This window comes from Argiope bruennichi, chromosome X2 (assembly GCF_947563725.1).
Source record: "Argiope bruennichi chromosome X2, qqArgBrue1.1, whole genome shotgun sequence".
NCBI classification, from domain to species: domain Eukaryota; kingdom Metazoa; phylum Arthropoda; class Arachnida; order Araneae; family Araneidae; genus Argiope; species Argiope bruennichi.
This window is the reverse complement of record NC_079163.1, coordinates 14,111,759-14,124,313: the sequence shown is the minus strand read 5'-3', so window position 1 is coordinate 14,124,313 and position 12,555 is coordinate 14,111,759. Positions and strand designations below refer to the sequence as shown.

At 25.8% G+C, this 12,555-nt stretch overlaps 1 protein-coding gene across 1 annotated transcript in view; it reads left to right on the top strand.

Moving 5' to 3' along the window:
- The window catches only part of LOC129960455 (gamma-aminobutyric acid receptor subunit beta-like), an 89,661-nt gene that overhangs the window by 18,872 nt on the left and 58,234 nt on the right, over positions 1 to 12,555 (top strand). The window contains exons 4-6 of the mRNA XM_056073902.1: positions 1,938 to 2,158; positions 7,583 to 7,665; positions 12,321 to 12,452. Of these exons, the coding sequence (XP_055929877.1) occupies positions 1,938 to 2,158; positions 7,583 to 7,665; positions 12,321 to 12,452 (436 nt within the window). The remainder of the gene's footprint in view (positions 1 to 1,937; positions 2,159 to 7,582; positions 7,666 to 12,320; positions 12,453 to 12,555) is intronic.

Below are 12,555 nucleotides of genomic sequence, written 5' to 3'. Positions count from 1 at the left end.
ATTAACGAATAATAGATAATTATATATTATCTAATGCAAAAGGCACCCATAGAAATGTAAATCAACCTGCTCCCGTATAAGAGTAATACATATTAGACAAAAAAGCATCTATTTTCAATCTCGTGTTTGTCAATTTTGTTTGCCAATTTTAAAAATCAAAAAATAATTAAGTTTTTATTCTCAATCATAATTAAGGAAATATAAAGCGAAATAACACTGGTTAATTATTTAGAAATGTTCACAATGTTTTAACTGTACAGATAGCCAAATACTAGTAATAGTAATAGATCTGAAAATTTTATCTTTCAATAAATATTTAAAAATGCATAACTAGAGTGTTATAAACTTAAGGTCTAGCATTATTTGCAAAATATTATAAATTGTTGCATCTCACGCCTGAGGTGAGGAACAGAGCAGACAGTAAGTACTTTAGATTTCAAAAAGGCGAAAGAAAGCTATTTCAGAAAAAATGAAAGAAAAAAAAATTATTTTTATGACTAATTTATTATTATGACTAATTATAAATTATTTTTAAGGCTAATACTTTTTAAATTCTAAAGCAGTGAAATTTCCCTTGCTTCACTGTAAATAAGTAGTTTTACCACTAAATAACCAATGAATCATAAATAATTTATTTTACAAAATTTAGGATGAATCGATTCTTTTCCTTTCAAAATACTCGGAATTTGGAGAGAAGCATTTATCAGATCTGCTCTTTCATAAATCAAAACGTTCCTCCGCTTTCATAAATCAGAACATTCTGCTTCACGTGTTCTGATTTATGGAAGAAACCAGAGAAATGTTTTCATTCGAAGATTGTAATTCAATTTTTAAAGCAAGCTTATTATTATTTTTAGATTTATTTTTTTCTTTAAATTAACTTTCATTCAAAGAGCACATGTAAAAAAGTAAAGGTAATATTTTCTTGATTTCTCACAAAACTCTTAGAAAAATAGAGAAATGACATAAATAAAGTAATAGCTAATAAATTAGTAAAGTAAGAAATAAATAATGCAATAAGAAAGAAAGCAACATAAAAGAATTAGATTATCTATATCAATCTATTATTTCAATAATTTTTAATTGTAATTTGCTTAAAAATCCCATTAGATTCATTTATGAAATTTATTTAACGCATATAAGTAAAAAGGAACTGCAATGTCATATTAAAAAAATTTTTATTCCTAAAATATAATTTTATAAACTAATTAAAATTATTTGATTCAAAATCTTGTAACCACCTCCTAATCTGAATATGCGTAAATACAAGCGCAAAAAAGGGGAAAATAGAAACATAGAGAGTTTTGTCTTCTTCATATTTCGACTTCCTCATTAGTGGAAATATAGAGATCATGCGATCCTCCCAAGATTTTCTATTGTGGCCAGTAATTGTCTCATAATGAATTTATTTAAGCTGCATTATTTATGTTGCATGAAAGCAACTTAAATAATGCAGCTCCCAATTTGCTTCACCCTCTTATCAACAATATTGTAAATTGCAGTCTTCAGAAAATGCAAAATATTACTTCATAAACATTAAACTATGACAAAACTGACAATATCTATTAATTGGTTTTAATATTTTTAAAACATTTAAAAAAATTTAAATTGCAAAATTGCGCTAAGTTATTGAAACATTCTAGTCTTCGTTTATTCTTCTTAATCATAATCAGAAGTATTCGCAATCTTAGCAATTTGAAAACGTCGTATAAATTTTAAATTGAAATGTTCGTTCTAAATAACCTGGTTTTTATTTTTGATCATCGATGTCATGTAACAATTAAGAAAGTAAAGAATAAATAAATATTCATGATTCAGCAGGGATCTACTTTTAGGAAACTGAACTTAGTTACGTTTAATTGTGAAATCTTATTTAAGTATTCATCAAAAAATTTGGTAATTTTTTTATATTTTCTAATGATTTTATGTATACTCAGGATTATACGTTGACGCTTTATCTGAACCAATTCTGGACTGATGAACGTCTCATCTTCAGCAAGGAAAACTATGAGTTAACCCTGTCTGGTGATTTTGCAGAGAAAATATGGGTCCCAGACACATTTTTTGCAAATGACAAGAACTCATTTTTGCATGAAGTTACAGAAAAGAATAAAATGGTCCGACTGAAGTCAAGTGGAGATATTGCATATGGAATGAGGTAAGAAATAGTAGGATTTAGTTATTATGAAATGCAAGTTGGTTATTATGATCAGATCACCTAAAGAATACCAATTATTTAAAAATATTTTTTCTAGCCAATGATTAAATTGTAATTTATTTATGCTTGACATCTTAAATTTTGTGCACTATAAATTCTGAGCAAACTTATTTATAAAAGTTTTCTCACTTCAACACTTAGAAACACACTAATTAAATTCAAGTGTTAATATAAAATTTTGGCATAAAGCATACTAATATGTAAATATGTAAAAAATACACTACTTACAGTACTTAATATTTAAGAAGAATATAAAATTTTTGCAAATTTACTTGATCAAATTAAACCTTTTTAAATTGAAGTAATGTTGATGATGAAAATCTATCACGGAAAACATTAATTTTTGATAAATTTTCAGAAGATAATCATCATCCATTTTTCAAAGCAACGCAGGTAAAAGAAAGGAAAGCACCTCTGTATTTCCTATTATTATCAGTGCTTTGGGGACGCTCATTTTGCAGCCATGAGCGATTTCAATCAAATCAGTGCTCTACATAGAAGCAACTAAAATGAGATTCCACATAAAAATGGTAAAAATAACGCACCGAAATAAATTAGCTTAATGGTTAGGAGTTAATCTTCTTGAATTCTGGTAAATTACAAAGCCTAAAAATTTGACAACAGTTACATGGTTTTGAAAGTTTTCCACTGATAATTTCTGGTGAATTATTGTAATTAATTTTTCATAAAAATATTTCAAGCATCTTCATATTATTAGTGTAAATCGTACAGTGATTTGCCAAAAGACAAAAATTAAAAATATTTCGGTAAAAAAATTCGATTTCTTCCAGAAACAAAGATGGCAAATGGAATAAATTATAAAGATATTGGAAATTATTTTCATAACACAAAAGTTACTATCAAAATAGTAAACGTTCTGTAAGTGATACAGCTGAAATTTATGTTTGTGACTGTAGGATCACTTCTATAGCCATATAAAATCATTGCGATTATGAAAAGTTATACTCTATTCTTATAAATGAGATTCTTCAATTACAGGGATAAATGGAAGAATAAAAGGAATAAACAATGTAAATGCCGAAAAGAATCCAAACTCTTTTTACCGTTAAAAATGAAATAAGTCATGTATTAAAAAGTTGTAAACGTTAAAATGTGCTTTTAAGCTGGTACCAGCTAAGTAGTTATAAAGAGCCGGTGAATTGGTCATTATTATGAGCTATCATATGTTTTGTATGAGCAGTTATTTTGCAATTTCCTAACATTTTCATTATAGGTATTTAACCCTTTCCAGCTTGGCTCATTAAATTTTTTGAAATATATTGAAAAAACACAATCAATGTGATTAATAAGTTATATACACATATAATTTTCAGTCAATTTTTTTTTAAAACTTGCCTCCTTTCAAAGGAGGTGGTGCCTTCAAAAGGTGACACCGTCCGTCTAGAGCAATCTCTGTGTAAGAAAATTTTCGAAATAATTGCATAAATTCCTTATGACAACAGCAGTAATAGTGAATATTTTCGGTTTATAGACACTTTTATTCATATTCTAGGCAATTTGAAACATTTAAAGTATTAGATATACAAAATATAATATATTTACAACAAAACTTCTAAATTAAATCTTATTAATATAAATAAATAAAAAATAAGAACTATTACGATTTAATATAAATTACAGTAACAAATAATAAGTTAATTCAAATAAGAATAAAAATTATCCAATTGAAATGCCAAAAATAAATATTTACAATTAAATTTTATTAATTTTTAATCTTATTAATTAATAAAGCAAAAAATATCAAATAAAAAACAAAATTAAAAATAACTTATTATTTGGTATGAAAGCATGTTAAGTGTATTTTTATCTAACACATAACATGAAATTATTTTTTTGCACATTGTTCGTCTTTTATGAACCTTTTTTTTTTTTGATGCTGCACAGCGAATATATTCGTGGCGGACACTTGATGGGCATATGTTGAGCTTTTTTCTTTTTATCTTTCGCTGTGCAATCTTTACATGCTGAAGGAAATAATGATAATTATGAAAAAAAACTTAAATAAAAAAATTATAGTTATATATATATCTAAATATTTACAGAAAAAGAGAGCAAAAAATAAAGCAGAACATGATGGGGAAATATAAGTAACAGTCCAGAAAAAAAAGGTTAATTTTAAACGTGAAATGTTTTCTGGCTTCAAACTTGGGTTTCTTTTTCCCGAATCCGAAGATAAATAAATAAACCTCTCCCGTGGACATAGAATCAGCATCACATAATTATCTGAAAAATATCAAATATCATCTTTCACACGAAAAGAGACAAATGAAGAAACGGACGTCGTAGACGAGCGGTGTCATCAAATGAGGACACCTGTAAATCAGCCAATTTGGTTTGTTCTTAAATTAATTTGAAGATTAAACAAAATTATATTTAAAACTTCATAGATATTGTAAAGAAAATGGGCGATTTATTTTGGTAAAATTTCATTTCTTAAGAGGCCAAAAAAAAAAATTCTAAATATGAGGATAAAATTGGGTTATATTTAACATAAATTTAATGCCATAAAAGAAAAGAAAATTGTTCTTGCTGCCATCTGTTTTTCTAAATGGTGACTAACGGCTATTTTTCCTGCAGTTTTTCTGATTTTAAGCCAATGGGATTTTTTTATAGAAAATTTTAAAATTGGGGTCCTCTTTTGCGACCACCGCCCTTCAAAGATTTGCCACTTTGATCCTTTATTACTTTTAACTTAAATGCATTTTTAGCATATTCATTTCGTATTTTTAAGAATGCATATCGATTTTTTTTCTGAACTGTTACTATCCCTTATACCTTTGCGGCGCGGGTCATTAGAATTTTTTTAATATAATGAAAAAACATAATCATTGTGATTAATAGGTTCTATACACATGGATTTTTTCAGTCGAAATTTCCTTTAACCTGCCTCCTTTCGCAGGGGCTTGTGTCCTCAAACGAACACACCTCCCATCTAGAGAAATCTCTCTGTAAGAAAATCTTTCAAATAATCGCTTAAATTCCTTACGATAACAGCAGTAATTATAAATATTTAAGTTTATAGACACTTTTATTCCTGTTATAAGTAATTTGAAATATCTAAATTATTAAATATGCAAAATATAATATATTTACTACAAATTCCTAAATTAAATCTGCTAAATATAAATAATTAAAAAGCAAGAATTATTGCAATTTAACTCAAATTATAATTTAATTTAACTAAGAATAAAAAATATTCAGTATAACTGCTAAAAGTAAACATTTACAATTAAATTTTATTAATTAAGTGTTAATTTTATTAATTAATGAAGTGAAAATATCAAATTAAAATTAAATTAAAAATTACTTATTTTACAGTATGAGAGCATGTGGAAGTGTCTTTTCGTCTAACACATAACAGGAAATCTTTTTTGTACATTGTTCGTCTTTTGTGAACCTTTTTTCTTTTATTCTACACAGCGAATATCTTCACAGAGGACACTTGATGGACATATGTTGAGCTTTTTCCATTTTATCTTTCCCTGCACAATATTTACATACTGAATGCAATAATAATAATTATGAAAAAACTTAAATAAAAAATTATGGTTATATATATCAGAATATTTACAGAAAGTGATATAAAAAAAAGCAGAACATGATGGTGAAATATAAGTAACAATTTAGAAAAAAAGGCAAATATTAAATGTGAAATGTTTTCTGGCTTCAAACATGGGTTTTCTTTTACCCGAATCCGAAGATAAATAAATAAAATTCCCCCTGAACACAGAATCGGCATCTCATCCCTCTATGCAAAATATCAAACTACACCTTTCATACGAAGTGATCCTAGATGGGGGGTGTCTTCAAATGAGGACACCTGTGAATCAGCCCCTTTATTTCGTTCTTAAATTAATTTAAGTCGTTAAAAAATTATGATTGAAAACATCATGCTGAAATATGAGTGATTGATTTTGATAAAATTTCATTTCTTAAGAGGTCAAAAAATCTCAAATTTGAGGCAAAAATCAATTTAATTTTAACATAAAATTAATGCCATAAAAGAAACGGAAATTGCTCATGCTGTCATCTATTTTTTAAATGCTATTTTTTCAGCAATATTTGGGATTTTAGAGCAAATAGGTTTTTTTTTTAACAGAACATTTTAAAACTGGTGTACTCCTTTGCGACCACCACCGCTGAAAGGATTAATAAGGGTAAGCGAACATATTTTTTAAGAAAAAGAATAAAGTCTAATAATTAATTCGATACAGCTTGTTTTAGTGTTTTAAACTGGCAGAATAGCAGGAAGAAAATATTAAAAAATGAGTTGCTCATGATTTTTAAACCATTGCTTTGTAGCTTTTTCAACTGATGTGAGTTCAGGACGTTTGCATTGCAGACTGATAATAATTGTCTAGAACCTCTCTATCAATTCTTAATAATGCCTTCTAATGTCGATTATATAATTTAAATTTCTCGGTTTGAAACATTGCAGTTAACCTACTTTCACTGTGATTCTTACTTGGTAATTTACATGTCAAATGATATCAGTGAAAAGTCTTAAACTTCAATCCATTCGAAAAATTTTCAATATACATAGTAAAATAATGTAAAAACTGTTACTTACCAAATGGATAGTCAATTTTTAATGCAGTTACGATTCAGATTTCCGTTATTGGAAATCTTCTCTAAATATCTGCATCAGCCACCTATTTCAAAATATTTCTATTTAGATAAGGCAAGATAGATGCTAGCCGATACAATTCTACCCACAAAAATGAATTTGCTAGGCTAATTGCTATTATTATTGCAATGATAATTTGCTTTAAAGACAAAAGTAATTGGGGTAGAAAACAAAAACATTTTTGTAATACATTTCTTATTAAAAAATTAAAAATGTAGAAAGAAAAAAATTCAAAGCAATCAGAAATATCTCAGTAAAGCCGAAATATTTCACAATATTTTAATCATATTCTGCTATATTGTGAATATTACGACTTGCTAATATCTTGCCAATAATGTAACATGATATATAATATTACTTTCAAGAGACAAATACTTCCCATAATACTATGGATATTAAGTTCTGAATAAAAATGTTTATCTTAGTTTCGAAATTCACTTGACTTTAGATATTTGAAAATTAATTAAGAAACAGTTTTATCTTTAAGAAACAGATTATCACAAAACATAGTACAACAGCAGAAAAATAATATTGAAATAATTTGATGTTTATTGGTTACATTACATTTGTTGAAAGTAAATATTAGTTGCCCAACTATCTAAGCTACTGATCATGAATTGATTGCACTTTGTTCTATACATTGCAATTATTACATATAACAGAGGATTTGAATATATATGCATATATTGAGCTAATAATTTTCTTTCGAATTTTAGATTTACGACTACACTGGCATGCATGATGGATCTTCATTACTATCCCTTGGACACACAGAATTGTACAGTTGAAATCGAAAGTTGTAAGTATGCTTTAACTATATAAATAGAACATATCTTGATTACATTTTTGTTTAAATATTAATACATACAGATCTATTATGTTACTACATATAATACATAAATAATACAAAATTCACTTATAATGCGTAATTCACACAGAAAAGAAAATTCTGATAAAGGCAAAATGTCTGAAGATATTTACTCACAAATTACTGGCGGCATTGATAACTTACACATTAATGTTAACTCGCATAAAGTGTTGTTTTAGGATTCACTAATTAACATTACTATATATAAGATGGTATTGTATGCTAACTCTCCAAATCTAGAATCTACTATAGGATATTTTTTATGGTATATTTGTTTTCCGATTATCAAGATAATTTAATAAAGCTGCAAAAGCGTTAAATCGAGACAAAATTAAAAATAGCTAAAGCATTCGAGTACTTTATTTTTGCCAAAATATATGCTTTAAATAAATTAACTATTGTGAAGCGTATACAATTGACATTTGTTCATTTAGGATAAAAGATCATTTTTCTATTTCCTTGTAAGAATTGCTCAACTATTTTTCAGTTATTCGTAAAATTACTCCAAGTTGTACAAATCAATTCATATGACACCTCTAAATACACATATTTACGCAAACATCTAGTTATGCATTTAAACACACTGTATGAAAAATGTGTTTGCAACTATCGTCGAATATCTTATATTGCTGCATAACGCTGTATCTACAATTTTAATAGAAGAGCAGAGAAATGAGTTGTTTATAGTTGATATTACAAAAAGAGAAAAATGATTACCATTAGAAAGGGTCAACCAACTTTGCCCTCAAAAATCCCAAATGATCAAAAGAATGGCGTACAATTCTAAAAGGTTAAGTTTACATTCATATTTCTTTTTTCTTTTATATAGTAAGGCTTTCTAATAATATTTCAATATTGGAGTTGAAATATTAACTCTAGTTACATAAACATGACGAACAATATTTTTATATATTCGAAATATTGTACTATAAAAATAAATAATAAGAAAATTTGTACTATAAAAATAAATAATAAGGACATAAATTGAAACACGTATCTTGTGACTGTTATAAAAATTAAAATTAATTTAATGAATAATTTATATAAACCAAATGAAATTAGTTTTAAACTCAAAGACAATTCACATTAAGACGTTACATACATTTTATATTTATCATAAAATATTTTTGAATATGAATTACTCAGACTTAAACAGAGAACTTAAATAACACAATCAAAAGAACTAATAAAATTCTTTAAAAACTTGATTAAAATTCTAATATAAGAACTAAAATAATATTTCAAAAATATGCAGAAAAATAAGTATTTATAATAGTAAAATAATCGCATTTAATACTGTCAGAAACAAATATAATATATGGTATTAATTCCGAATTTGAAGCAGTATGATATATTTCACGTATAATTTGACGAGTGAATTTCTCCCATTCATATGATTTAATGATTTCTGGCTATTTTATATTTACAACTGAAAATGTAGATTTCGGAGAAACTCGCATTTCTACATATTATGTAAAACACTGTCGATGCAATATTTTGTACAATTAGTCATATTTTTCTAATTTCTTCTGTATGCGAATTCTGGAAATTAATTTCAAAAGCTTTCTGACAGTTGATAGCCTCAATTTTAATTGGTATTTACTAATTCATATGTAATATATGTATTTTATCATAAATGTGAATAAAATACATAAAATTTGAAAACATCACTAAAATTTAATTCTTCCCATTCTGAATTTCAGTATTAATCTATTGTTCAATGCGTAAATATATTGCTTATTTTAAGAACCCATTTTAACTAAATGGAGCTTAAATCTAAAAAAATGAAAGGGTTTTAAAAACCTAGATTCTTTATGCACTTACCTGAAATACTTGATATTTTATTCTAAATATATTCAAACATGAATATAAAATTAAGCATTTAACAGTCATATAAAATTAAGCAGTATTCTTAGACAAACAGAAAGTTTATTTGAATGCTTTGATAAAAACACGCATATTTTTAAAGAATACATTTATTTTTATATGTCACTAATCTTTCCTCATTACAATCAAACAACGAGTTATTTTTTAAATTATAGTTTAAATTGTATTCCAATATTCGTTTTTTATTATCAACTCTTTTAAAGTACTTTATTAAATGGAAATAAATATATATATAAATGACTTGATATTGAAAAAGTAAACGTTTAATTTCAGTTTCTTAAAACAATCATTTTTGCCACTTATTATTCCCTTCCAGAAGCCATCATTTAAAAATTTTTCCTAAAAATAAAAGTATTTTTATTGGTAGACAGAAAGGTAAAAATTATTTTCTTTTAATTATTTTCTTCCTTTAAATCTTGAATTTGTAATCCATTATTATAAATATTATGGAATGTCTAAATCAGTTTTTTCTGATATTGGCTACTAAATCATTTCTACTAACAAAAAAGTCGGAACAAAATTTCAAAATTCCATCTTTGTAAACATGAAATATATTAAGTGTAATAAAAATTTGTAAAAGAATCCCCAAATAAAATTCAAACTAAAGAAAAGGGGTCTTTTTTATTTTATATATAATTGCTTCATGTTAAAATAGTTTATATTCAACATATATTCTTAATACAAATTATGAATCTTGAAATAAAATAGCCAGCAAAATTTTTTTCGAATAAATTAATTTATTAAAAATGAATCCCATTGTCATTTTATAATCCTGGCATCTTTGTGGACATTTTGATGGCAAGTTAACAATAGTGTTCCACATTTAACATTTACGACAAATTGTACCATATTTAACATTTAAGACAAATTGTACCATATTTAACATTTAACTATTGTATCTTGATATCAATAATACATACCAAACAAATGCAGAATCTTGGTCTGATTTCAGTAGGACAGACATTTGAAACTATATTACAAATTTTAAGTTGAAATGTAAATACCATAACGTGGAAGATTAGAACATTAACGAATTCTCAAAATACTGATTCGAAATAATTAATTATGAAAGAAAATTAAGCACTTTAAATAAGTGTTTGTATGGTCAATTTACATATTTATATTAGTCAATTTAATTTGAAATAAAAGATCAGAATTTCAAACGAAATATACATTTGAATATAAATAATGATAATAAATTAAACCAACAGCAGATTACTAAAAATATCATTATTTCTAGGCTTCGTAAAACCTTGAGTTTGGTATTCTTAAATTCTTGCAAAGTTCTATTGCTTATTCCATATTTACTCCAGCGAAAATTAATTTACATTACCCGGCATAAAATCAAATCTTATTCATCAAAAATATTTCAACTTACTCTTATTTATAAAACATTTTAATCATTGATTTTTAAATGAGTTAAATGTTTCCATTTTTATGCATATCAAACGAAGAATGAGAATCTGGCTACAGTTCAAAAATACTCTTAGAATTTTCTAGAAGAAATTCATGTCATTTACATATAGAAGGAGTTATCTACTTCAAATTCGTTTTATAAGCATGTTGTAATTTCCATATATGTTTACAGCTGTCTTAGAACATATTATATAAAAGATGGTATTGATCAAAATATTGAAAGGTACAACAAGATTTCATACCTTTTTTTAAAAAAAAGTTTTTGCATAGAAAACAAATGTCTTATCATTAATAAAACTACAATAAGATAAGAGCACATTATACCATTTTGTTGCATGGGCTAGCTAAAATGAAATAAACCCTTTTCATTTAAAAATTTAGTATAATTTTTTTCATAATATTAGCTCAGCGTATTTTAGGATAATTTCACATACAATATTAATTTTGTTGAATGCATGAGAAAAAATTTATATATTGTGCTTTTCAGAGATATTTCGAACATTACACAATACGAGAAACATGTGCATACACTTTATTAACTTAGGCAAGCATAATCGAATAAACTTTAAAGTATTTTTTTAAATTCAACATCTATATATAAGTGCAATTAAATTTCATATCTGGTTACTAAACAAATCAGAAATTCACGGGGAAAACTTTGTAAATTTCTATATTCTTAAATCAACAAAAGAAGGACGAACCCTCATGGTGTATCATTTACTCTAACCTCTATTAAAAATCGTTCATTCAAAGTATCAAAACAAAATGCATACTTCTCTTAAAATACAATTTATTTATCAATGTATTTTATGTGTTTCATTTCCAATCTTGAATTAGAAATACTGTAGCTTTTAACTACAGAATAATAACATTAAAATAACGATAAAAATAGGAACAAAAGAACACTTTTACATGATATTTTTAAAGTGTTTCTTCTTCTACAGAAAACATTGTAGTTTTATAAATAAGATAAAACACAATAAAAAAAATTAGAAATAGAGATATTGCAATACAATGGTAGTTAATGACTTTTCTATTAAGAATATTTTAGAACAAGTTATTTTCCATTCAAATAAATGTGATGAAATAGTAATGCAAAAAAGGAAATAAAAAGTTTCGAAATTTTAAATAAAATACAGAACGAATTAATAGAATAGAAGCCAGATATATAATTTAATCACATATATGGTAAAAAGGAACTAAAACTGCATTTTTAATCTATCTTTTTTACATTTGCTGAGAATCTTTCACTTATTCTAATAAAACGTATATACATTTTGTAGATGGTTACACTGTTGCTGATGTAGTTATGTATTGGACTAGCACTCCAGTTGTTGGAGTGGATGACGCCGAACTACCACAATTTTCCATCATAAAGTATGAAACTACAAACAGAATGGAGAAACTTGCAACAGGTACCTTTTATTTTATTAAAAATTACTCAAAATACACTTTAAAACACGACATATAACATGAAAATTGCATTAACAAAGCTTTATAAATTGGTAATATGTTCTT